This window comes from Euleptes europaea, chromosome 13 (assembly GCF_029931775.1).
Source record: "Euleptes europaea isolate rEulEur1 chromosome 13, rEulEur1.hap1, whole genome shotgun sequence".
Lineage (NCBI taxonomy): Eukaryota > Metazoa > Chordata > Lepidosauria > Squamata > Sphaerodactylidae > Euleptes > Euleptes europaea.
In genome coordinates, this window is record NC_079324.1 from 14,166,749 (window position 1) to 14,192,649 (window position 25,901).

Consider the following 25,901-nt stretch of genomic DNA (forward strand, 5'->3'; position numbering starts at 1 on the left):
TTACTAAAATTAGATGTAATAAATACTGAAGCGTAAAGCCCCAGGGCTTCCCCCATATAGCATCAGAGAACCAGGTGCTGGGGAGTCACAGTAACAGAGCATGCATCATTACCTGCTAATGACTCAAACAAGCAAACTGTAATATTGGGGAGAAAAATTGCAGCCGCCACTCACAGGACAATCTGATTAAAACAACAACAAAAAACCTCCTCCCTTACCCCTGAGATGCTAACCAGTCAGAAAATGAGTTGAGCAAAAAACCTGTTTGCATAAATTGTGTGTTGTCTTTAGATTAAGGTTGCAAGAGATTTTATGGAAGCAGCGGCAGGGTGTCCCATTAGGGAACCCTAAAAGCATCACTGGGAGGGGGGTGGGCTCAGAACTTGGTTCCACCAGCCAGCCTGTGGCTCCCTATCTCTTGCACCACTCGCACTCCTGATTCCATTCCAAGTCCTGGCAGGTTGAGCTCTGGATTTCGCCACAGAATAAGCTCTTCTGGATCATTCAGTGCCAGCAGGGCAATTCCTGTCCACCAAGCCTTACAAAGCCATAGCCTCCAAATCTGCTTCTCAGTTTAAACAATTTGTCCCTTGAGTGATGATGCTATCTGGAAAGCTCCAGCTTCTGGCTCAGAACTCAGCTACTTCTTGGTTCTCCTGCCTTTGGCCCTTTAGATCATGCCTTGCTGACTCAGAATTCATCTGATGCCTGGTTTTGACTACGCAATTGCTTCTGGCCAATTGGATTGACAGTCAGGTCCCTTTGGGTCACAGAACTCAATTATCTAGAACCTGCCTCTTGCTAAGTCCTCCTTTTCCAGTTAGTATTGAGGTACAGTAGCCCTTGCCCAGTAGTCAAACTGTGCTTACAAAATGGATGCTCTTGAATGCAAACAACTAGATGCGTATTTAGAAGAAGGAGTCATAGTAGTAGTTGTTTTTTACCCCGATTTTCTCTACTTTTAAGAAGTCTGAAACTGGCTTACAATTGCCTTGCCTTCCCCTCCCTACAACAGACACCTTATGAGGTAGGTGGGGCTGAGAGAGTTTGGAAAGAACTGTGACTAGCCCAAGGTCACCCAGCAGGCTTCTTGTGGAGGATTGTGATTAGAGCTCACCAGATTAGAGTCTGCTGGTCATGTGGAGAAGTATCAAACCCAGTTCTCCAGATTAGAGTCCACCAGTCTTTAACCACTACACCACGCTGGCTCTTATTTAAAAAGAATAAAAGTAAGACTGCACATAAAATTTCCTGTCATACAATAGAAAGGAGTGTCTTAGAAACTTTTTTTTGAAAAAATACCAAGGTTATCATTATTTTGGTGACCAACTCTGATTTTCATAATGTGGTCAGTTTTACTATTTTGGCCAAGGTTCTGTCCTTCGTAAAGTGATATATCTTTTGAAGCTCCTGTCTTCTTGAACTGATGGGCGTTATTTGAACATCAACCTTGAAGAAAAAACTAATAATACTAATAAGTAGAACCAAGCGTCACCCTTTTATTAAAAGTAACTTTCTGACAAATGTATTCCTATTATTTGGTTTTCAGTTATCTAGTTATAGATCTTCATATGAAACCAAGCACCCGTATATCCCTTGTGAAGTTGGCATTCTGACAAGATAAAATCATTAAACAGACATTACTATAAACTGATGTTGGCCTGTAGATCTTTTGCAGTTAACGGGGGAGTTGATGCTTGATGAACAATCCAATTAAAACTGGCAACAAAAGATGTAAAATGTCAGCCAAATTGCTTTTTAATAGTAACGCAATCGTCGCGATACATAAACATGAAAATCCCCATAGAATCGTAAAGGTTCTTTGTGAAACAATTCTAGGAATGAATAATAATTACAGCATCTTGAGAATTTTTTTAATAGATATGCGCTCATTAAAAATGTTTTCTTGGCTAGCTTTATATGAAAAGTATGTTTCCCTGGGTATTTCTTTGATGCCTTTGCTACTGTGATGATTTTGTTTGATATTGTAGAGATGTAACACCTATTATTTTTTTTAAGTAACTTGATTGAGGTTGTTTCTCAGATTGATATACTAACAGGCTCCTCTAGAGCAGACAACTGTGTGAAATTGAGGTGGGGGCAACTTAGGGTGTTATCCTTTGAGAACTGAAATGTCAGCAACTTTTTTTTGAACCTGGGAGTTATTGGAGATAAGGTTGCTAACCTCCAGGTGAGGCCTGAAGCTCCCCCAGAATTGCAACTGATCTCTGAAAGACAAGAGAGCAGTTCCCCTGGAGAAAATGACTGCTTTGGAAGATGGACTCTATGGCGTTGTACCCTGCTGAGGTCCCTCCTCTCCCCAAACCCTGCCCTCCCCAGGCTTTACCCCCAAATCTCCAGGAATTTCCCAACCCAGAGCTGGCAACCCTAACTGGTTGGGTATTATATTATGACAGTTGTAACCGGTGATTTGCAACTTCCATAGTTCAGTTTAGAAAAAAATTCAGCGGGCTGAAGGGAAAAAAGTTAAAATGAATCTTTCAGTGAAATAATGGTTTTTCTAAAGAAATTGTATGATTTTCCCCTCTCACCACATAGTTGTTTGGGTTTCAAAAGTCAGACAAATTAATTTGCCGTTTGCTGGGACGTCTCCTGAGACAACTGATGGGAGAAGAACATGCTGCATTTCCTAGCCAGAATTAAAAGCATTTAATAGGCACCTGTTTAAATTATTGAACTGATAAGTAAAATAAATTATAGCTTTGATTTGTTTATGTTAGCACGGGTTGAATCTTAATGGCACTGTTTTACTTTCATTGAGGCTGTTAAGAATGAATACCATATGTGAAAAAAGGCCTCTGAATCTCTCTCAGGTATAATTAGCAAGCCATGCATTCAAGTAATAATCTAAATAATGTCACTGTCGGAGATGAATCCTGCTACTCAAGTTTGTCATTTTATTTAAAAAACACAAAGTATATACACTCTGAGTCTTTTGAGGGCTATTTGTTTTTAAGAGGCATTTTAATTAGAGCCTACGCACTCCATTTCTCGGTCTTTTGGATTCTGTGGAGAACTATGTATATTTATTAGCATCTCATGTCAAATTCTAGATTTGTATTAAAATGGAGCAGGAAAAAACACGGGAAAAGAGTTAATTCTTTGCTGATATTTCTTTCCTCCTTTTTTTAAAAAACAAACTTTTAAAAGCTTTGGTGCAGAAGGTCACGTTGCCTTGCACCAACTTTTAGGGAAGCCCCAATCTTTTCTATATCACTTTTGAACTACTTTTCTTTTTGATAAGATCAAGTGGGTAGATAAGAAACAGCAACCTACCCCCTGTTGCCTTTCTGTTTTGAATGCAGTCTTCTTAAAATAATGCAGTCTTCTTAAACTTTGAATGCAGTCTTCTTAAACTTTGGCAGAGTTTTAATACTTTTCTTAAAAATTAAAACTCTGCCAAAGTTTCGACATCTCAGACTGACTTGTTTGTTCAGGTAGCATTGTTAGGGTTGCCAGCCTCCATGAGGGACCTGGACATCTCCTGGAATTACAGCTGATCTTCAGGTGACAGAGATCTTCATGGTGAAAATAGCTGCTTTGGAGGGTGGTCTCTATGGGACTATACCCTTTTGAGATCCCTCCCCTCCCCAAACCCTGTCCTTCCCATTCTCCACCCCCAAAACTCCAGGAATTTCCCAACCCAGAATTGACAACCATAGTTGACAACAAATACTTGGAGTTTTGGAGTGGAGCCTGGGAAGGACAGAGTTTGGGGAGGGAAGCAACCTCAGCGAGGTACAGTGCCATAGAGTCCATCTTCCCAAGCAGCCATTCTCTCCAGGGGAACTGATCTCTGTCATCTGGTGGACAGTTGTAATTCCGAGAGGTCCCCAATAGGGCTGTTGGGGGGAAAAATCTGGAAAAATTGGGTTCGGATTTATTGGCCTTTTTTTCGGGAAAACCCAAATGCTGAATTTCCTATACCAGTAAAGGTAGGAATTCGGCTTTAAATTTGGGATTCCTGAAATATTCGGCCATTTAAACTCATTAAACCCATTTCGTGGCTTTTCACGGCTCTTTGGGGGGGCGTTTTTGCAGGTAGATGTCCCACATTTTCAGGGTAGCTAGAAGGGACTCTCCTTTGCAAGAACCCCCAAGTTTGGTAAAGATTGGGTCAAGGGGTCCGGAGTTATGGGGTCTGGAAAGGGTCACCCCATCCTCCATTGAAATGCATTGGCAAAGTGGCTGGGTTCAGAATCTTTAGTGTGATCTTTGCACTGTATCTCAATGGAGAAGCTGGGCTTTAAGTGGTGGGAAGGTTCGCCCTGTGCCTTCATAAAGATACAATGTATCTGGACTACACTGGTATTAGGGGAAGCTGGACTTAACTTGGTGTGGTAGGAACCAAAGAAGAACTCGTTACATGCACACGAACAAGCTACATACATGTAAACACAAATAGACCCAAGGCAGGTTTATGACAGTGAATGCTACATTCATTTTTTGAATGTCGATTGAAACCATGAAACTCCCAACTGAGCAGTCAGAATGGTTTCACAACATCAAAACAGAGCAGCTCTTTAGAAGTGAGATAGGTGCACCTTGTCTGTACTGTGTATGCATGTAAATGCAATACAAGGGGTTGTGGACTAAGGTCCCATTTCACATGCTGCAAGTTTATTTTGAAGTATTGATAACAGATTGTAGGTCATCTCTCTCTGTGGGTTTTTCCCCCTTCTTCTTCAAGGGTGTTATTAATGAAAAAGAAAAGCAGTGCACGGTAGGTCACTGAAGAGTAAGTGATTTAAGCATATGGAATAGAACAGGGATTCCTAACGTGGCACCCATGGTCACCATGGTACCCGCCGACACTTTTCCTGGTGCCCGCCCAATGTTTTTACAAAGTGGGTGGGGCTAGAAATCAGCAGGACTCCTCATTAACCATTGGAGATCTGATTGGCTGTGCAGATTTTTTAAAAACGCATCTTCCACTATAGCACTGTGTGACAGAAGGTAAGTTGTGTGTATGAAATAAACTATTTTTGAAACAATACATTCATTGCGCCCTGTTAAACAGAGCTGCTGCCTCTTCTGTTGAAGAGTAACTATTAGAGTTATGCATAAACCTCATTCCCTGATGTTGCGGTTGGCTCCGCTTCCTGCAACAGGCATTTTGTGGTTGGTTCTGCAACTTGTGGCTGCCATTTTGTGCTGGTGCCCTCCACCCTGTGTCTGAATTCCTTAAAGGCCCACAAGCTCAAAAAAGTTGGGGACCTCTGGAATAGAGTGGTTTGTTTGGTATGGTACTGAGGGGCAGGAATGGCTTGTGCGGTGATCATTTGTATGAAAACACTGTTTTACAATACATCTCTATTTTCATCTGTGCCATGTTGGAAGTTATGTTCTCTTTGTTAATATCATTTCATCTTTTTTCCTCCCTCCTACTGAATTTCTCACCCTACCTACTTAACAGTATGTTGCTGTTTAATTCATTAAATAATGGATTTCAAGCTAAATCTTGTTTTTGTGCAAAGCAATACCAATAAATAATGAATTTTGGGCAGAGATGAATCAGAATGCCTTTGGAGTCCTGCAGATTAAATGCAGAACTTTTAAGGTTCATTACTTTTTAATATCTTCTCTTAAATGGTTAGCTTCAATGTGTAACAATTCTGGCAGTATTATAGCTCTGTCAAGAAATGATGAAACAGTTTGATTACTTTCTGGGGTATGTGGATGCGGAGGAGAGAGTGATTCTTCTGTTCTTCAAATGGGATATGAAAATTATTCCATTAAAGCCTTAGCTAGGTTTACAGATAATTTGCAGTTAATTAATAACAGGCAATGCAAGAAACATCATTTAATTAATTGCTGGAAGGTCTCTATTTTTAACAAAAATAATTCTGCTGGAGTTAAAGGATAGGAGGAGAGGGAACATTTTTTAAGCTGTGTGTTGACTTATTTGAGTGGATGACATTGATTAATGGTTACTTATACATACCAGGAAATATATCAAGGTGTTATAAAGGTCACAGAAGATTCAAATCTACAAACACCTGGGAGCGAACGCTACTGAACAGTATGGGACTTACTTCTGATTAGACATGCCTAGGATTGCATTAAAAGAGCAGAATGTGGGCTGGAAAGTTTGAACGAGCTCCATTTTGCAGTGACGGCTGAATGCAGGGGCCTCAGCAAATTGAATTTAGTTTACTCCCCACGGAGCAGGATTCTCAATTGGGATTTAACTGAAGTTTGAGATTTTAGTTTGGGGGGGGGGGAACAACTCCAGTTGCCAAAGCACCTACATTTGGACTTCAAACTAAACTGCGCAAGCCAGGAAGGTATCAGTAAAGTTCTATGCACAAGAGGAGGTGGGAGAAGAGGGAGGAGCACAGAAGCAGGCTATGCTCATGTCCAATCACAGTTTCATTACAGCAGGGTTCCCCAAAGTGGTGCCCACTGATCTTGGGCCCATCACACCCCCTCAGCCTCACCTGCCTCACTGGGCTTTTGTGAGGATAAAATGGAGACTGTTGTAGACCACTCTGGGACCCCATTGAGGGGGAAAGCAGGGTATAAATGAAGAGAATAAATAAAGAACTTTTTCTGTGGTTGTACTTCCTCCTCAGACATATGCATCCAGCACCAGCGTTATCATCTTTTGAGCTCCAGGCAAAATCTGTCCTATTTCCCCATGCGTTTTGTCAGTTTTATTGTCTGGTTTTCTTTAAACTGCTGTTTTTACCATGGTTTGACTGTTTGGCTTGCATCTGGGGCCATATTCGTATGTGTGTGTTTATCTTCGCAGCTTTGGGCTAACAAATTATGTTCGTTTTAATTGCTATTTTGTTGTTTCTTTTTTTAATTGTTGCTGCTAGTATTTCTTGTGTAACCTACCTTGGAAGCCAGTTTTGTGGACGAGCAAGAACTGAATATACCTTTTAATAGTTAGATGTATATGAAGGGTTGTATCCATCCAGCATTTCTAATAGTAAAAAAGGGAGGAGAGGTCCCCTTTGACCAAAAAAGGGCTGTGCTAGGGATCAGGCGACCTACCTGGACAAAAGTTTTGTGGACAGGGCTGAGTAAGTAGGGGGAATAAGGTGAGAATGAGTGGAAAAACCTGGTTGAACCCAACCCAATACATAACAGCCCCAGAGGGAGGTGTAATTTCCCATCAAAAGATCTTTTTAGCTCATTCAGCGTGGCCCAGCTGATGATAATAGATAGCAATTATTTTGTACCATAGAAAGCACTTCACATCCATCTTCTTGGCACAGTTTTACAACACCTTTGTAACCTAAATGGGTGTATTTTGTGCATTTATTTCATCACTTTCTGTGCTACTTTTCAGTCTGTCTGGTACTTATCCCCATATTGCAAATGGATCTGAGGCTGAAAGGGAGCAGCTGAGCTAAGATCGCTTAATGAGTTCATGGCAAACTGTTGTGATACGGGTGCATCAGCTGGACACATGAAATGTAGCTGCTGCATGCAGCTATCCTGTTGCTGCTTTAGGGCAAGGGGTGTTCATTGGTGCGGAAGGACACTCAGGCTGCTTGCTGGCATAGTCTCGTTATCCAGCCATTTCAACCAGTTATTGAACTGTTACTAACTCCTTCGTCTTGAACAATTTGAACACTTGTAACAATTCTGAGACATTCAGTCCCTTCTAAGGATTTCACATTCTTTCTTGACCTTTGTCTTTGGATGAGTCCTTCCCTAACTTTCCCTTCCTTCTGACTACTAGAGCTAGTCATGCTTACCACACTTAAAATAATGAAAAATCATGATGGAGTTTCCAAAAGCATGTGTTGACTCTAAATTAAGAACACAAGAACATAAGAAAGGCCATGCTGGATCAGACCAAGGTCCATCAAGTCCAGCAGTCTGTTCACACAGTGGCCAACCAGGTGTCTTTAGGAAGCCCACAAAGATGACTGCAGCAGCATTGTCCTGCCTGTGTTCCAAAGCACCTAATATAATAGGCATGCTCATCTGATCCTGGAGAGAATAGGTATGCAGCATAACTAGTACCCATTTTTATTAGTAACCATGGATAGCCCTCTCCATCATGAACATGTCCACTCCCCTCTTAAAGCCTTCCAAGTTGGCAGCCATCACCACATCCTGGGGCAGGGAGTTCCACAATTTTCAGTTCTTTGCTAAGCATTGCCATTTAAGTAAAGAGTCTTAGATTGCTTAGAATTAAATTTCCATTTCAGAAATTGATATTATATTCCAAGGTCAACTACATCATCCTTTGTTTTTTTAGTTTGTTACTAAAGTACATCTTTTTTTCTTATAAATAAATAACTACAGGCAGCAACTAACTGGAATTTAAGACTCCCTTCCATGGTTGCAATTTCCCCTGTAAAATGTATGGTATTATCCAAAAGAAAGATTAAAATCAGAAATTCTGATTGCTCAAAAATAAGACACTTGTGATTGGTATGAAGCTTTCTCCTGTCTAAACTAATATCTCACTTCCCACACAGAAAATCTGTTCTATGTACCAACCTTTTGTTATTGACACCTTCACCTTGGGCAATTAGAGTGTCTGTGAATATCCCATGGCATACATGGTAGCTTAGCTGTCAGCTTCAGCAAGGGTACAGATGACAAGCCAATGACAGCCAGTTTCTATTCATAAAATGACATTTACCACAACATGAATATGATGCTGTATAATCACACTACTAGGGTGTACTCCTGTACCCAAAATAAGTAGCTACAAGATGGTTTGCAATTCATCTGGAGGAGCTGTTGAAGAGAGAACTCAAAGGGAAAACCCCAGTGCACATTTTTTCCAAGTCAAATTACTAAGGGCAGACAAATGTATATACCTTTTTCCTGTTGTTTCTGTATATTGTCACTGTGAATGGTTTGTCTGTCCACATTTGTTACTAGAACTGCAGATTTATTTGTTTATTTTAAATAGTTTTAATGCAACAGAATATAATATTTATACACACAATATCTGTTATATGAGAGAGAATGAATAAGGAAATTTATTTATGCAGAAATAATGTTAGTATGCTCATTGTCCAGTTGAAATTCAATGCAGAAAATGAGAAAATATCCCAAAAAAGAAAGAGCTGTGGGTTTGACTTGCACCAGAGGGAAGAAAAAAAATTGAAATGGGCATTTTAAAATTCAGCCAACGGGGATAAGAAATTCAAAATCTTCCCATTAAATAGGTATAGTAGTAAAATTCTAAAAAAGATAGTAGGGACATTATTTGTAGTTAAAAACAAGAAGAAAACTTCTGTGGCAGTTCAGCCTTTTCATCAGGTGCACGGGGAGGGGCCATGGCTCAGTGGAGGAGCATTCGCTTGGCATGCAGAAGGTCCCAGGTTCAATCCCCGGCATCTCCAGCTAAAAGCACCGAGCAGCAGGTGATGTGAAAGACCTCTGCTTGAGACCCTGGAGAGCTGCTGCCAGTCTTGAGTAGACAATATTGACCAATGGTCTGGTTCAGTATAAGGCAGCTTCATGTGTCCATGTGTGTTCAGTGGTTTAGAAATATCACAGTTAAGTGTGTCTGGTCATGTATTATGCAGATGCGTACTAGGGTACACAGGAGATGACTATGAGTGTATTTTAATCCTATTTGGAACACAGATGAATTAAAAATCTAGTTTACAGTAAGTGTATTAATTAGGGTTGCCAATCTCCAGGTAATGATGCAAATAAAACAGTAGTAGGCAAAATTGAATGAGACAATAAGCAATGGATAGCAGGCAGCAAAACAGCGAAGGCTGTAACTATATTACAAAGAAATAAATGTACAGATGAAGCTAAGCAACAAGGGTTACAAAGCAAGGAAATAACAATGTCAAGCAAAAAATCAGCTGGAGTTGCTGATAATAAGTGCAAAAAAGTCCAAAAGGCTGATGAAGCTACTTTTGTAGTGAAAACACTGGAATACGTCCGGAGCCGCGTTACCATCTGTATCTCCGTTGCCTGAAGACATATTGACATTGATATTGACTAAAATATGACTCTATGTCTTACATGAACTTTTTTGCACTTATTATCAGCAACTCCAGCTGATGTTTTTCTTGACATTGTTATTTCCTTGCTTTGTAACCCTTGTTGCTTAGCTTCATTTGTACATTTATTTCTTTGTAATATAGTTACAGCCTTCGCTGTTTTGCTGCCTGCTATCCATTGCTTATTGTCTCATTCAATTTTGCCTACTACTGTTTTATTTGCATCATTACTATTTACAGTAGAGTGAGTTATTGGCATAACCTCCAGGTAATAGCAGAAGATCTCCTGCTATTACAACTGATCTCCAGCCAATAGAGATCGGTTCACCTGGAGATAATGGCCACTTTGGCAATTGGACTCTATGGCATTGAATTCCCTCCCTTCCCCAAACCCCGCCCACCTCAGGCTCCGGCCCAAAAATTTCCCGCCGGTAGCGAAGAGGCACCTGGCAACCCTAGTATTCATGCATCAGCCGCAGGATACTGAGCCATTGACCACTAGTGGTATGTCTGTATAACTGGGGAGATAAGTGTTCATATCGTATTTTCTTTCTCCTTTGTGCATGGGGAAAAAGCTACTCCTCATCCCTAAGAAATCCAAGCTCAACACTGTAAAATATATTAATAAGAAGTTACCGAGCACGTCGCTGAATTTCTTGCAATTGTCATAAAGACAAAGAGAGAGAGAGAGAATGATGGTTTAGGACAAGAATGACGACCATAGAGATGTGATAGTGCATTTGTTATTAACGGGTCCATATAAATGGGTTTTTTAGCTTGAAATATGAGAAGGAGATCTTTTTTAAAATGTTAGTCATATACCGATTTTAACTGATGGTCATTTTACGATGGAACATTTTCTTTTGAGGCCCCTGTATGAATGCATCTGCCAGTATGGTTATTATGCCAATAAAGGTTCATGTATGTGAAATATATTAATGAATTCTAACTGAAGCTTCAGGTTATATTTAAGTATGGCATTTTAAGGTTTCCTCAAAGTCCTGGGAAACTGAAACAGTCTTGTACTGGCTTCTGAATGCTGCTACTTTTTGTTATTAAGCCTCGTATATGAATTTCTTTGTGTAGAGTTTGACTGGTTCACTGTGAATCAACAGGAGGTGAACAGTGCTGGGTGGTGTATATTAATGTGCAGGTGAAATAGTCAGTGTTGCCTGGGGCGATATGGGTTTGTTTCCTGGTGGATTAACCCCCCCCCCCTGTTCGGCAGTCAGTTGTTGCTGGTGAGCAGAGATTTCTTTTGGGGTGGCGGCCATGGGGCGGGGGGAGGCTTTGTTTCAGTAATACAATTTTAAAATTCCACAAACCTATTTTAAATTCCGCTTTTAATTCAGCCAATGTGATAGTTTTCAGTTAAACCTACCAAATTTTATATAAATGCATCCCCAGACAACCAAGCAAGCAAAACAAACCATTACCTCAGGTGCATATCTTGGGCAAATTGGAAAGCATGGGCAGAGGATTTAACATTTTATTTACTTGTTTCTTTATGTCATTTATCGTTCGCCTTTCTCATTGAGGCTCAAGACGGCTTACAGAATTATAAGAACAATGCAGTGAAGACCATTGTAATGCATACAATGAACAGTGTCATAAAACTGGATTACATCGTTAGAAACAGAAAGAGTACAATGCATCCCATGAACCAGATTTTGTACGTGAGGTATTCCAACTTTAAAAAAACCGTCTGTCACAGTATAATGACTTTAGCTTTCATTTTTAAAAAATGGATCTTTAGTACAGTCTTCTGACCAGTCTTCTGTTTGGAGGCAACGCAGCGGCGCTGCCTTGCGGCGCCAAAAATCCGTGCAACCCTCATAGGGTTGCACGGGAGATACAGCACCTAAAAGGTGGTGTATCTCGACCAAAAAAAGGGGGCATTCCCAAGCCGTAATGGCTTAGGAGGCTGCCTCCCGGGCTGCTGCCGCAGCCTTTGCCCGCATCCGGGCCTGCCACTGCCACAGCACGCCAGCACTGGGGCCACAAACACCGGGATACACTGCCCGGACACCGGCGCTGTGGGCCTTTGTGCCGGTGCAGACCTTCTCCGGCATCCAAAGGCCTTTCGTCCTGGCCGCTGGCACTGCTCAGGAATGCATTGTAAATTTTATGAAAAACAGAATGTATTCTTTAACCATGCAGCCAAAAATTGAGAATAGAAATAGAATTTAAAAATCTAAGTTCAAAATGTTTAAGAATAAATATGAAAAATAATGAGAATATAGAGACGTGTAAGTAAAATAAATTAATAACTGAAATGCAACTTCAAAGTAAGCTCCAATATAATGTAATAACTCTATTGGATATGTTTATATGTTTAGGTTTATATGTTTGAAAGTGAAACAATAATACTAATTTTAAAAAAGCAATGGAATAATGTGGCTGGATTTGGGGTTCAGGCTTAATGTTGTATCTCCCTTAGCAATTAGTATACATGTGTGGTTAAAGACATGCACTCTAGACAAGTGTCCCTGTAAATGTGGCCCATTTCAAAAGTGAAGCCCAGATTATATTGGTAACTTTAAAATTAACCATTAATAGGTTAATGTTAATAGACAGGGTTGCCAAGTTGCTTGGATTGGCGGGCAATTTCCCACCAGTCCATCAGACAGCTCAGGAGTGGGGATTGCACACATGCGATGCGATTACGCCACTTCCGGTTAGCACCCGGAAGCGCTGCGTCGTGACGGGCCACTTTACCACTCAAACTCCCAAAACACTAGCGGGTGTAAACCAAAAGTGATGTCATTGTGTTGCGCACTGTTGCACATTTGCAGTCTTCGCCCCAGCTCCGTTCCCAAAACCTCCCACCAGAGGAGCGGGGGGGACCTGGCAACCCTATTAATAGGTTTGAAACAAACCTATTATTTTTTTGAATGCTGCCATGTTAGTGAATAAAAATGTATTCATTGGTTCTTGTAGGTTATCCGGGCTGCGTGACCGTGGACTTGGTATTTTCTTTCCTGACGTTTCGCCAGCAGCTGTGGCAGGCATCTTCAGAGGAGTAACACTGAAGGACAGTGTCTCAGAGGAGTAACACTGAAGATACACTGTCCTTCAGTGTTACTCCTCGGAAGATGCCTGCCTGTAAGCCCTTGGTCCAAATGAACCAGAAACCACGACACAGACAATTAGGTCCAGAGAAGCTGGTCTTTACTGGTCAAATAGAATAACAGAGCATAAAGGAAAGGGTGACAGCTATGGGGCTGTCTGGCTGAAACTTGGTAATATAAATGCACAGAAAGGGCGAGAGATTACATATCGAAAACAATGTAGGTTCCCAGAGCTTCAAACAGAAAGTAGTAGGCATAACAGTCCTTTCAACCTTGGCTGCAGTTCAGTAGGCATAACATTCCTTGAGTCTGGTTGGCAGGATGGGAAAACAGTGAACAGCACTGATATGCCTGACATTCTGCCCCCCTTAAGGCCCCCTCCCGCCTTGTGAGGGGGACGGTCTATCCGGGTACGCGGTGTGGAAGGCAGTTACTAAGTGCGGGGCGGAGACATCCTGTGCCCGCACCCATTCATCGTAGGCAGGGGGAAGTGCTTCCATCGAATTAGATACTGCAAGGATCCATGTCGTATACATGAATCTAGGATCTTTGACACTTCAAAATGCTCCCCCCCCCCACCATCATGGGCTGTTCAGGAGGTGACTCTGGATGCCAGTCTGAGGAGGCGACATGAGGTTTAAGGAGGCTGACGTGAAAAACAGGGTGGATACGTCTCAGGGTTTTGGGGAGGGTCAGCTCCACAGTGACAGGATTGATGATCCGGGCAATGGGATAGGGCCCGATGTACTTGGCACTAAGTTTGTGGCAAGGTCGGGTGGACCGTAGGTTTTTAGTGGAAAGATACACTAATTCACCGACCTGGAAATCTTTGCTGGGGGAGCGATGCTTATCCGCCTGCACTTTATATTTGCGCTTGGCTCTCTCCAGGTTGCTTACCAGCCAGGGCCAAGTGGTGCGAAGGGTATGTGCCCAAGAGGCTATATCGGAATCCCCCTCCCCCTCAGGTACTTCTACCGGGGCAATAGGACCGAAGTCCTGACCGTACACAGCATAGAAAGGGCTGAACCCTGTAGACTGATGGACAGCATTACTGTACGCATATTCTGCAAAAGGCAATAGGTCTACCCAGTCATCTTGGTGGTAATTAACATAACAACGTAAATAACATTCCAACACAGCATTAACACGTTCGGTTTGTCCATCCGTTTGGGGATGGTAAGCACTTGACAACCCTTGCTCCACCCCCACCAATTTAAGGAACGCTTTCCAGAATTTCGCCACAAAACTACTTCCGCGGTTGCAGATTATCTTGCGCGGATACGAGTGCAACCGGACAACATGTGACATGAAGAGGCGGGCCAACTTGGGGGCGGAGGGAATACCCGCACATGGAATCAAATGTACCTGTTTGGAAAACAAGTCAGTAACAACCCAAAGTACAGTTTTTCCCCCACTAAGGGGGAGATCCGTCATGAAATCCATGGCAATCACTTCCCAGGGTTTGCTGGGAGTCTCCAGTGGTTGCAGTAGTCCTGGGGTTTTGCCTTGAGATCGTTTGACTGTGGCACAGATAGGGCAGCTGCGAATAAAGGAGTCCACATCAGAACGCATTCCCCTCCACCAAAACTGTCTGCGCAACAAGTGGAGAGTTTTCAGGAACCCAAAGTGTCCTGCAGTTTTAGCTCCATGGGCTAATTGTAGAACTTCTCTTCGAAGTATTTTAGGCACGTATAGTTTTGAGTCTTTGTACCAACAACCCCCTTGTTCAAGTACACCTTGGGGCAAGGTTTGGGCAGTACGTTCGGCTAGGCACTGAGTCCGAAGGAAGTCCAGAAAGGTATTGGAGATGATCAAACCCTCTCCTTTCGTAGGAGAGGGTGAATCAGGAGTTGGTGGAGGTGGATGGAGAGGAGGGACTGGTTGCTGCGGAGCGCTGGAAACAGATGGTGCAAGGGGGACAGGCGAGGGAGCCTGCTGGTCCGGGCTGGCTACAGTATGGTTTTCCTGCTGGAGCCGGGTTTGGGCTCGGGTTTGCATGACCAGCAGGGGCAGGGCTTCCCTTCGCGGCAGGGTAAATAAAGAGTCTGTTGGCCGATCACGTTTTATTGGGTATTGAGGCAACCGGGATAGGGCATCTGCCAGCACATTCTGTTTCCCGGGTACATGTTTGAGAACAAAACGGAATTGAGCAAAGAAGTCTGCCCAACGCTGTTGTTTTGCTGATAATTTATGGGTCCCAGTGAGGGCAGCTAGATTTTTGTGATCGGTCCAAACTTCAAAGGGGATCCCAGATCCCTCCAGGAATTGCCTCCACAGTGTAAGGGCATGGTGGACAGCTGCTGCTTCCTTTTCCCAAATGGGCCAGTTTAGTTGGGAATGTGCAAACTTCTTTGAGAAGTAGGCACAGGGATGCAGGAGACCGTCTGGCCCTCCCTGGAGTAGGGCCCCCCCATGGCTACGTCGGATGCATCGACCTGCACGATAAACATTTGGTTCGGATCTGGGTGCTGCAGGACCGGTTCAGAAGTGAAAAGTCGTTTAAGGGCTACGAAGGCAGACTGGCATTGAGCAGTCCACAGTATTTTGGCAGAGGGCAACGTTGCAGAAACCCCTTTGCCCTTCGTTTTCAGGAGGTCGGTGATTGGCAGCGCCACTTGAGCAAAATTGGGAATGAAACCGCGGTAGAAATTAGCAAAGCCCAGGAATTGCTGTACTTGTTTGCGGGTGGAGGGCGGAGTCCAGTCCAATACCGATTGGACTTTAGCGGGATCCATGCTAAGGCCACGATGAGAGATTATGTAGCCCAAAAACGTTATCTGCTTTCGGTGAAATTCGCATTTAGACAGTTTTGCATAGAGCTGGTGGTTACGGAGTCGTTGCAAAACTTCTCTGACCAGAACAACATGTTCCTCCATGGTTTTTGAATAAATAAGAATATCATCCAGATAAACTACCACGCCACGGTACAGCAAATCATGGAGGATTTCGTTAATGAGTTGCATGAAGACCCCCGGGGGCCCCTTTAACCCGAAAGGCATCACAAGAAATTCATACATTCCAAAACAGCTAGAGAAGGCGGTGAGGGGTTCGTCCCCCTCATGAATACGGACGTGGTAGTAAGCTTCCACCAAGTCCAATTTGGAGAAAATACGACCCTCCTGTAACTGCCCCATGATATCTGAAATCAACGGTATGGGGTAGGCGTTGGCTTGGGTAACTGCATTAAGCTTTCGGAAGTCAATGCATAAACGCAGGTCACCCTCCTTTTTCCGGACAAAGAACGCTGGGGCTGAGTTGGGAGCGTTCGATGGCCGAATGAACCCTCGAGCGAGATTTTTATCCAAAAAGTCACGTAATACAGCACGTTCGGAAACGCTCATGGGGTAAATCTTGCTTTTTGTCAGTGTGCAGTCTTTAACTACCTCAATGGCACAGTCAGTGGTACGATGGGGGGGCAAGGCGTCACATTCTTTAACATCAAAGACATCTGCAAAGTCTCTGTAGGCGTCGGGCAAAGGCGGTGGCGATGCGGCATCGGAGGTTAAGGCCGGAGTGGGTGGAGACGTCACTGCGACTCCCTGTCGGTGCTGTTCGCACATGGGATTGGTAAAGGAAATAGTATCCGTTTCCCAGTCTATATAAGGACTATGGCCTTTAAGCCAATTAATCCCTAGGACAACTTCGAACCGAATGGGGGCTATGGTAAAGTCTATTTGTTCCCAATGGGAACCTATACCCATCGCTACTCCTGTGTGCGATGATCGACTGGTCCCCCCTTAAAAGGGCTTCCATCCATCTGGGCAAATTGGACGGGAGCGGGTAACGCCTCGGACTTAACTTTGAGAGCTGCAAATGTGGCTTCACTAATTAAAGTGCGACCGCAGCCAGAGTCAATAAGTGCCTTGACAGGCAGTTGGGGGCCCCCCTTATAGTGTTGCAACACTGCGTCCACATAAACAGTGGTTTCCACTTCACTCACCTTGACGGGAGCTTTGGGTTTAGCAGGAGATTCTGCAGGGGTCTGTGGAGACGCTCCACTCACCACAGACCGAATCCGTTTTTTGACAGATCAAGAGGGGATTCCAGGTTTAGCGCTGGAGCATTCCATTGATCCTCGTCAGAAGAAGGAGAGTTGTCCCCCATTGGGACACTTATAATCCGAGACCCTGCGGGGTCGCTTGGTGCAGAAAGGTTAGCCGATTCCTCAACGTGAAGTGCAGAGGTTGTGGGTCGTCCCAGCGCTGCGCTGCGGGTGGCCGCAGTGCCTCTGCATTGAGGTCTTCCTCGCGCTCGGAGTGACACGCTGGGGTGGGTGGTCTCCGGTCGTTGAGGACAAGTCGCTGCAAAGTGGCCCAATTCCTCGCACACGAGGCAAGCCCCCCTCTGTAACCTTGTTTCGCGATCCTGAGGTGGTCGCGTTGGTTTCCGCAGGCTGGGGAGCGGTGCTCTTGATGGGGCTTTCTGGGCGCTCTTATCCTTGTGTCGTTGCCGGACCAGGGATATGAAACGCCGGCGGCTTTCAACTTCTTCCGCCAGTAAAATCCAATCTTCGAGGGTGTTAGGATCGCCTCGCATATATGACCAGTTCAAAATGTCAGGGTGTAAGGCTTCCCTGAAATAGTGGATTAGGGTGGCCTCCGGCCAGTCTACTATTCTACTGGCTAGCCTCTGGAATTCATCTGCAAATTCTCGGACTGGAGAAGAGCCCTGCCTGAGTTGTAGAAGTTCTGCCTTGGCTCGTTCTCCCATAAAGGGGTCTTCAAACCGTCTCCGCAAGGCAGTCATGAAATTGTTGAGGGAGCGGATAGACCGAGACCGAGTGTCAAATTGGAGGACCATCCAGTCAGCTGCTTTCCCCGTCAATAGAGAAGCTACAAAACGGACCCGGCTATCCTCTGTGGGAAAGAAGTGCCCTTGTTCCCGCATATAACTGTCCACTTGATGTAGGAAACAGGGTAGAGTCTCGAGCGAGCCATCATAGGTTGTTTTCAATCGGGGTTGCTTCCATGGACCGGGTATGAGTTGTCCCGGCTGTACGGGTGCCCCGGGAGTTGGGGCAACTGGCGCTCCGGGGACCAGTGGTTGAACGGGGAGGTTAGCTGGTGGTTGAGCTGGCACCACCGGCTGAACTGGTGGGTGAACTGGTGCGCCGGGCCCGGGAAGAATGGGCTGCGCCGGAGTTACCTGCGCCCGCTGTAGTCGTTCGATTTCCTGGAACAAACGTTCCATTTGTTCCTGGAGACGGTCTACACGATCATATAATTCTTGGTTCTGCGGCCGCAACAAGTGCACCTCGTCCTCAGGACCCCCCGTACGGTGCGCCCGGCTGGCCCGGAAGCCCGTGGCCCAGTGGGAGCTGTCTCCATACAAGTCCTCCTCATCAGAATTGTCGGATCCCCGAAGTCGTTCTGCGAGGCGCCGTGCGCGTTGGTTGGTGCAGGACGGGGCAAAAGTCGGGGAGAACGTTGGTCCCCACAAAGGGCCGGTTTGACCGGGATCCTTGGGACGGACACTCGCCCGTGCTCGTTCCGCAGCCAACTGTTGTTCCCTGTTCCGTGCGGCTTGAGCTTTGGCCGCCGCCTCCGCCACCATCGTTGCTTCTCTATCCGCGAGAGCTTGAGCGGCCTCGAGTTTCAAGGCAACATCAGCGGTCACAAGCGGTAAAAGTTCCTTCTCCAAGAGGGCGAGGAGCGGTTCGGACTCCCCACCCAACAGCGGTTGAATCTGGACCGCGAGCGCAGGTGCATCAGCCCCGAAAGTTGGAGACAACAATTGTGATAGAGTGGCTACCGTAGTATCCTTGGTGAGATCCACAAATAGAAGTGCTGTTTGGATAGCGATCCGTCTCGCCTCTGCCTGGCAGTCGGCTGCATTCGGCACCAAAGAATAACTTGCCGGTGTGGCTCCTGCCATGGCTCCTGTTGAGTGAGTTTCACGAGCAATAAGTTTATCCAACAAACCGGTTAGTATTTGTAAATCCTCCGCTGCTAGTTGGGCATCATCTACCAACCGATCAAGGACTTGGAGGTCTAAACAGGTGTTGGTATCCCCAACGTCAGACATCCAAGGAACAGTCACTAGAGAACGCCATTGGGACTGTAGTAATCCATTAAGGCGACTAACTTCCGTGCTAGTCCTGCTCAGCTCAGCTACAACGTCCCGTAAGAGATTGGGGTCGTCACCTTCCAGGGTTGGTCCAGACACCCGTAGTCCGGGGATCACAACCGGCCGGTTTGAGACGAACCGCACGGGGCACCTGCCCCTGTGGGTTCACTCGGAGAGCGCTCTCCTTGCTCCCATCCGAGTGCCAGGCGAACCCTCCTGGGCTCCAGCCTGACGGAGGAAAGTAGATAGAGTGGGGATAGCTGTCACAATGTAAGCCCTTGGTCCAAATGAACCAGAAACCACGACACAGACAATTAGGTCCAAAGAAGCTGGTCTTTACTGGTCAAATAGAATAACAGAGCATAAAGGAAAGGGTGACAGCTATGGGGCTGTCTGGCTGAAACTTGGTAATATAAATGCACAGAAAGGGCGAGAGATTACATATCGAAAACAATGTAGGTTCCCAGAGCTTCAAACAGAAAGTAGTAGGCATAACAGTCCTTGCAACCTTGGCTGCAGTTCAGTAGGCATAACATTCCTTGAGTCTGGTTGGCAGGATGGGAAAACAGAGAACAGCACTGATATGCCTGACACTGCCACAGCTGCTGGCGAAACATCAGGAAAGAAAATACCAAGACCACGGTCACGCAGCCCAGATAACCTACAAGAACCAATGAAATCTGACCGTGAAAGCCTTCGACAAAAATGTATTCCTTTCTGCCTCCCAGAGGCATATTCAGTTCCAGTTATGATGTTAGGTACTGTCCTGCTCTTCTGCTGGAGGGAATATATACCCAAATAAAAGCAACTTGTCAAACAACTTCTTTATATAACATCTCAGGCTTCACCCTTTCATGTTTAACTTTCCACAGAAAGTGTAGGTTAGAAGAGGTGATAATCTTGAAAAGGCCCAAGCTCTAGGGTCACGGGTTTGGGTGTGTGTGTGGGGGAGGTGAGAATCTGCTGTAGAGAATTTTTGAGCAAGACATCTGAGTCCCCTCATTTTGTCTTTTGGAGCAAATAAGTCCATTTTGAGTGCCTGACCTGTATTCTGGTGTCCCCGAGACTATTATTACATTTTCTCAGGACATTTTTGTGGCACCTTTTTATTACAAAAAAGGCATTGTATTTTCCAAGATACACGAATCTGTTCAGGAGGAGAATTGTTCAGGAGGGCATTTTTACAAAGGGAAAAGAGGAACAAGAGGCGCTCACATATTCTGGCTTATTTCCAAAGACCGTTATTCACAATCATGTAACATACTAAAGTCTCACATTCCTGATTACCTTCTTCCTGCTGTCACAGAATTTCACCTCCTTTATTGGTCATTGATTCTATAATGAGAATGTTTGCTAGAACTTTTCAACAATTACCTGAGTACAATATCTGAATTTTTATACCCTTATTTTATGGAATGGGTTAGTTATAGCGGTAGTTTATATCGAAAGCAAGTTTGATGGAATTGGATGATGGTATCTTGTGGTCCAATTTAAAATGAATGATGTTTCTTTTTGCAGCATCACCGTTCCTTTTGCAGGTATTTTCCTAAATGGGATTTACAGTTGATAAAATCAAGTGGTGCTTGAGTTGCATCTCAGTGTCATCCTGTGATTTATCTGTGTTTATTCCAAAAGGAAGGAAGGGAGGAGGGAAGAGAACCTCTCCACAGTTTGCATATAGATTCAAATCTGTGCATGCACGCTTGGAAAAGTCTCATAAGTTACAATTATATCTCAGAGACCGAGTGATGTGAACTCGCTAGCAAACCAATGGTTGTAATCCTGCCAGGTATTCTGCTTTTCTGTTTTTCTTCCATTGCTTACAATAATAACTAGACCTATTTCTCCTCCTGTTTTCTCTCTGCATCTAGAAATGCCGGGCAGCCCTCGCAACCAGTTCACATTCAGACCGCTCCCGCCACCCCCTCCACCACCCCATGCCTGCACCTGCAGCCGGAAACCAACTTCATCAGCCGACTCTCTCCAGGGAAGATCAATGACGACTCGCAGCCAGCCAAGTCCGGCCGCTCCACCCCCTCCAAGTAGCACCCAAGACTCTGTGCATCTCCATAACAGCTGGGTCTTGAATAGTAACATCCCGCTGGAGACCAGGTAGCTACAAACCTATATTTGAACCTGTTTGTGAGCTAAAAGTTAGGAGAACAACACAGCAGAACATTTAGGAAGATAGCCTAATAATTAGGGTTGCAGGGTCCCTCTTTGCCACCAGCAGGAGGTTTATGGGGCAGAGCCTGAGGAGGGCAGGGTTTGGGGAAGGGTGGGACTTCAATGCCATTGAGTCCAATTGCCAAAGCGGCCATTTTCTCCAGGGGAACATATCTCTATCAGCTGGAGATCAGTTGTAATAGCAGGACATCTCCAGCTAATACCTGGAGGTTGGCAACCCTACTAATAATTGGGATTTTGTAAAATAATAACAACTTGTTAGAAACAGTTTGTTATCCTCTTGCTGGTTTGGGTCAGGTCATTGATTTATGATTTGCACTCGGCAGAGTTCTTAGGTATGGCTGATCTTCTCTCTTGATTGGTAGCTCTTCTCAGCTGCTTGATGGAAGTGCAGAGAGATCTTGGAGAGATCTTAAAATACAGCCAACGGGCTTCTGACATTAGCTACTACTCAAGAGTGGCAGGGGTGAGGTATACTGAGGAATAATTCTTTAGAGAGGAATGATCAGTTCAAGGTTGTATCAGAAAGTAAAAACATATGTGAGTGCCAACAGCATGTGTCAAAAATGGCCATTACTTATTGAAACTCTTTTGTTTCAAGTGTAGTGTTTATTGTTATTAATTTCTAAGAAAGGTGTGTGGGAGAGAGCAGTTAAGGATGTGCCTGGGACTCGGATCTTGGAGTGAACACTGACTGTCCAAATAAACTCAAAGTTGAGCTGGTGTGTTTCCAGTGGGCCATGTGATGAAGTGATAATCTTCATTACTCACCCAGCTTTGCAATTCAACGTGGCATGAATGACTTGACCCTTGGTTAAGTTTGACCACCTTAGTGGGCTAAATCATTATGAATATCACTGATCTAGGTCCTCTTGCATTTGTATTCCTCGCTCACCTAGAGTTACTTCAGGCCAAATCCAGGTGATGGTCATGATGGCTTTTGGCCACAGACTGGAAGACTTGAGAAGGAAAGAACCTTCCCTGATTTCATCTGCTGGTTCCAGATCTTGTAGGCCTATTCTTCTGAATGTCTGTGTGTGCAGTATAATTTCTTCAACTTTGAGTCAATCTAACGAATTTTCTTAGTAACCATAGGCCTGGATTTCTTCATTACAATTCTACCTGCCCTAGCTCAGATCATCCCATGACAAACCACTCCCTGCATAATTTGCTGCCCTGCATCCCTTCCCAGGCCCTTTCCTTATGTGTTGTGTCCCTTTTGGATTAAACATATGACACCATCTTATGCTGAATCAAGCAGGATGTTAAGACTAGACTGACCACTGGTCAGATCCAGCAGGGCTGCTCTTATACTCTCATGTGTTCTTGTGATGAGTGAGACTTGCATCGTCTGCATTATCCTTTTCATATTATGAAAAATGGCCCACCTCACTCCTTCAATTTGTATGTGAACTGGGTGAAACTATGAATTCAAGATTGCCCTCACTGGTCTAAATCTTGTATCGAGCTATGTGTGAAGTCCTCCTCCTGAGGAAGTCCTCCTTGTTCTGGAGGAAGGCATCTTGAGATGGGAGAAGGCCCCATACTTAGCTGAGCAGAGTGGTAGGATACAACTCAGTGTTTTTGTTGGCCCTTATGCGCTTATTGTGAGCTTGCAAAAAAAAAAAAAAAGTGGTCGATATTGGGGTACTGGGCTGTATCAGTTATCCTAGATCATCCATCATCATTTTGCTGCAGAGTGTGGCCAGTGCAGATTCTGCTGAAGTAATGTTCTAGTTTAGAGCTTCTTTATTCAATGGTGTTTCTTCTGCATGGATTTAAGAAGCATTATCTTGTTTCTCCATTTCTTTCTAATACACAATTGGATGGGTAAATCAGTGGCTCAGATATCAATGACCCTTTCCCCCCTTAAAGCGATATGAAAGGGATCAAAATTCTTACACAATCAAAGAAGGCATGTTTGGTGGCAGCTGCATCCCTGGTCTAAATCTTTCTTGTATAATAGCTCTGAAATCTACCTAATAAGTATAAGCTGATTTTTTTTTATTTAGAACATTTGTAATCTCAAAGTAGATTTAGAAGCATTGATTTGTGTCCCACTGTAATAACTAGAGATAATTCACAATGCACATGTTGAGTTCTTATATCCCACAAAATCTCATTCTAATTCTTAACTGCACCCGTTTGTAACAGGTAGCTTTAAGGTGGGAAAAGAAAAGAAAAAAGAACATGACAATTCTTGCTACCACTGGTTATATGATCAGCAGTGCCTGTTTAGTACTGCTTATCAGAAATGCAAGAGCCAGCGTGATGTAGTGGTTAAGAGCAGCAGACTCTAATCTGGAGAACTGAGTTTGATTCCCCACTCCTCCCCATGAAGCCTGCTGGGTGACTTTGGGCTAGTCACAGTTCTCTCAGAACTCTCTCAGCCCACATGGAGGCAGTCAATAGAAAACACCTCTGAATGTCTCATGCCTTGAAAACCATACAGGGTCGCCATAAGTCAGCTGTGACTTGACGGCAAAATCATGCACACACATCAGAAATGCAGTGAGCTTCCCAATCTGCTCATAATCGAAGAATGCACAATAAGCTACATTCAGCATGATGGAATTACAGATCTACTGTCCAAATCCCCTTCAGCCATGAGTTTACTGAGTGACCTCAGGCATATCAACCTCTTATCACTCTTAATTTATCTGTAATATGAGGATAGTAATGGCCTACCTTACAGGGTTGCTGGCATGTATCCTTTAACACTTAGGAGAAATACAACAGTACTCATAATGAGGACAGCCAAGAAGGTGGTTAGAGAGGCAATTGCTGGGGGTCAACAGTGTATAGATGGAACTGAAAACCATAAACTTGGATGGGATTATCCAGAATGTACATATTGTAAGATGACTGTATAGGACTGTAACCAGGACTTCTACAGTCAGGATCTAGTGCATGAGGGACAGTTGTGATGGAAAAAGCAAGGAGAATCTGGTATTGGTGCAGCCAGCAGCATTACTGGGTCCTCTCTGGCATTGCCTGGTTGGGCCTTAGCGTATGACCAGCCTGGAACCAGTTGAGATTCCTCAGGCTCTATAAAGCCCCATCTTGAAGACAGTCTATTCTGTTTCAGCAGCTTGTCAAGATGTAGCTTGTTTTGGCCTAGGCTGAGATTAAGCTTTTCCTACTTCCCTTATAGAGGCAGAAAAGCAGAGGGCTGTTAAACAGAGACCTACTACATGCCCTGCCAGAGAGAACTTGGATTGCTTTTTGCCAAAAAAAACCCATTGGGAAGAGCTGTTGATGAGACTTTCCCACAGTACAACCTCTGTTGATGTGACTAGGTCATTTCTTATTCACCTAGAAGCAACTTGGTCAAAACTGTGTCTCTTCAGCCCATAGCCATCTCCACTGCATGTGTTAATTGGATTTATGGCTTCATTGTCTCATATTACCTACGTGTCATAAAGGATAATTGCCTCATTTCTGATGATAGCTACAGTTACATTCTGAAAAAGGATATCGAAGCGGGATACTAGCCGGCAGACCTGTCACTGTTGTGGTTCTGTGTTATATTATCAACACTTTTGCTTTTTGCGTTTGCTCATTATTTGTATACTGTGATTTATTTGAGCCTTTGTTGTTACTACCATTTTGAAAATTTTTGGAGTAGCTACAAGTTATTAGATAAACGCCTTGTTGCCTCTGGTGCTTCACACATTTTTTTCTGTCAAAACTGTATCTCAACATCTTGGGGGGGGGGGAGATTTTCTACAGTGTAGACAGGAGAAAGAAGAACAGCTGCAGCAGTCAGGGCAGCAAGAGGTTTTGGGGGGATGGCTTTAGTCGTTATTGTCCGGGGGGTAACGGACCCTGGAAAAAGCCCTGCCCCCAGCCACCCTTTGCCCTGCCCTGCCCCCCCCCAGGAGAAAGGGAGACCCTGCTTGACAAGCCCTGAGCAGGAGGTTCATGGCCAAGCTGGGCATCCAGGTTAAGGTGAGTCAGGTGGCCGTGGCTGTTGCTGCATTAAGCCCTCCTTCCCTGCACCTGTAGCGTGCACGCTCCCCTCTCTTTGCCCTTGGTTGGTGGGTTAGCCACAAGTGGGGGGGGTTGCACGGGGTGGCCCTCTGGGCAATTGTCCCCCTGGGAGTCATCCCAATGATCTTAATGGCCATTCTGCCCCTGTTCTTTTCCCACCACAGCTTCTTTACTGTTCTCTGGAAGGAGGAGAGAGCTAGAACTGTCAGTTCACAGCTCAGCCCAAATAAGAAGAGTTGGTTTTTATATGCTGACTTTCTCTACCGCTTGAGGAACAATCAAACCAGCATACAATCACCTTCCCTTCCCCTCCCCATAACAGACACCCTTGAGGTAGGTGGGGCTGAGAGAGCTCTAAGAGCTGTGACTAACCCAAGGCCACCCAGCTGGCTTCATGTGTAGGAGTGGGAAAACAAACCCGGTTCTCCAGATTAGAGTCCACCGCTCCAAACCATCGCTCTTATCCACTACACCACGCTGGCATCCCAGCATCCCTGCTATTAACTGTTAGTATCCTGGAGGTGAGAATATTTGCATTGGGACGTCCCTGAAGCAGGAAACACAGAGCAGCAATAGTTGCAGATACTAGTTCTTCAGGAGGCTTGAGTAGAGGGGTAGAACA

At 44.5% G+C, this 25,901-nt stretch overlaps 1 protein-coding gene across 2 annotated transcripts in view; it reads left to right on the forward strand.

Annotated features, from left to right (window-relative positions):
• The window catches only part of TENM1 (teneurin transmembrane protein 1), a 413,249-nt gene that overhangs the window by 105,996 nt on the left and 281,352 nt on the right, over positions 1–25,901 (forward strand). For both annotated transcript variants that reach the window (XM_056859258.1, XM_056859259.1), the window contains exon 3: positions 20,971–21,211. In XM_056859258.1, the coding sequence (XP_056715236.1) occupies positions 20,971–21,211 (241 nt within the window). The remainder of the gene's footprint in view (positions 1–20,970; positions 21,212–25,901) is intronic.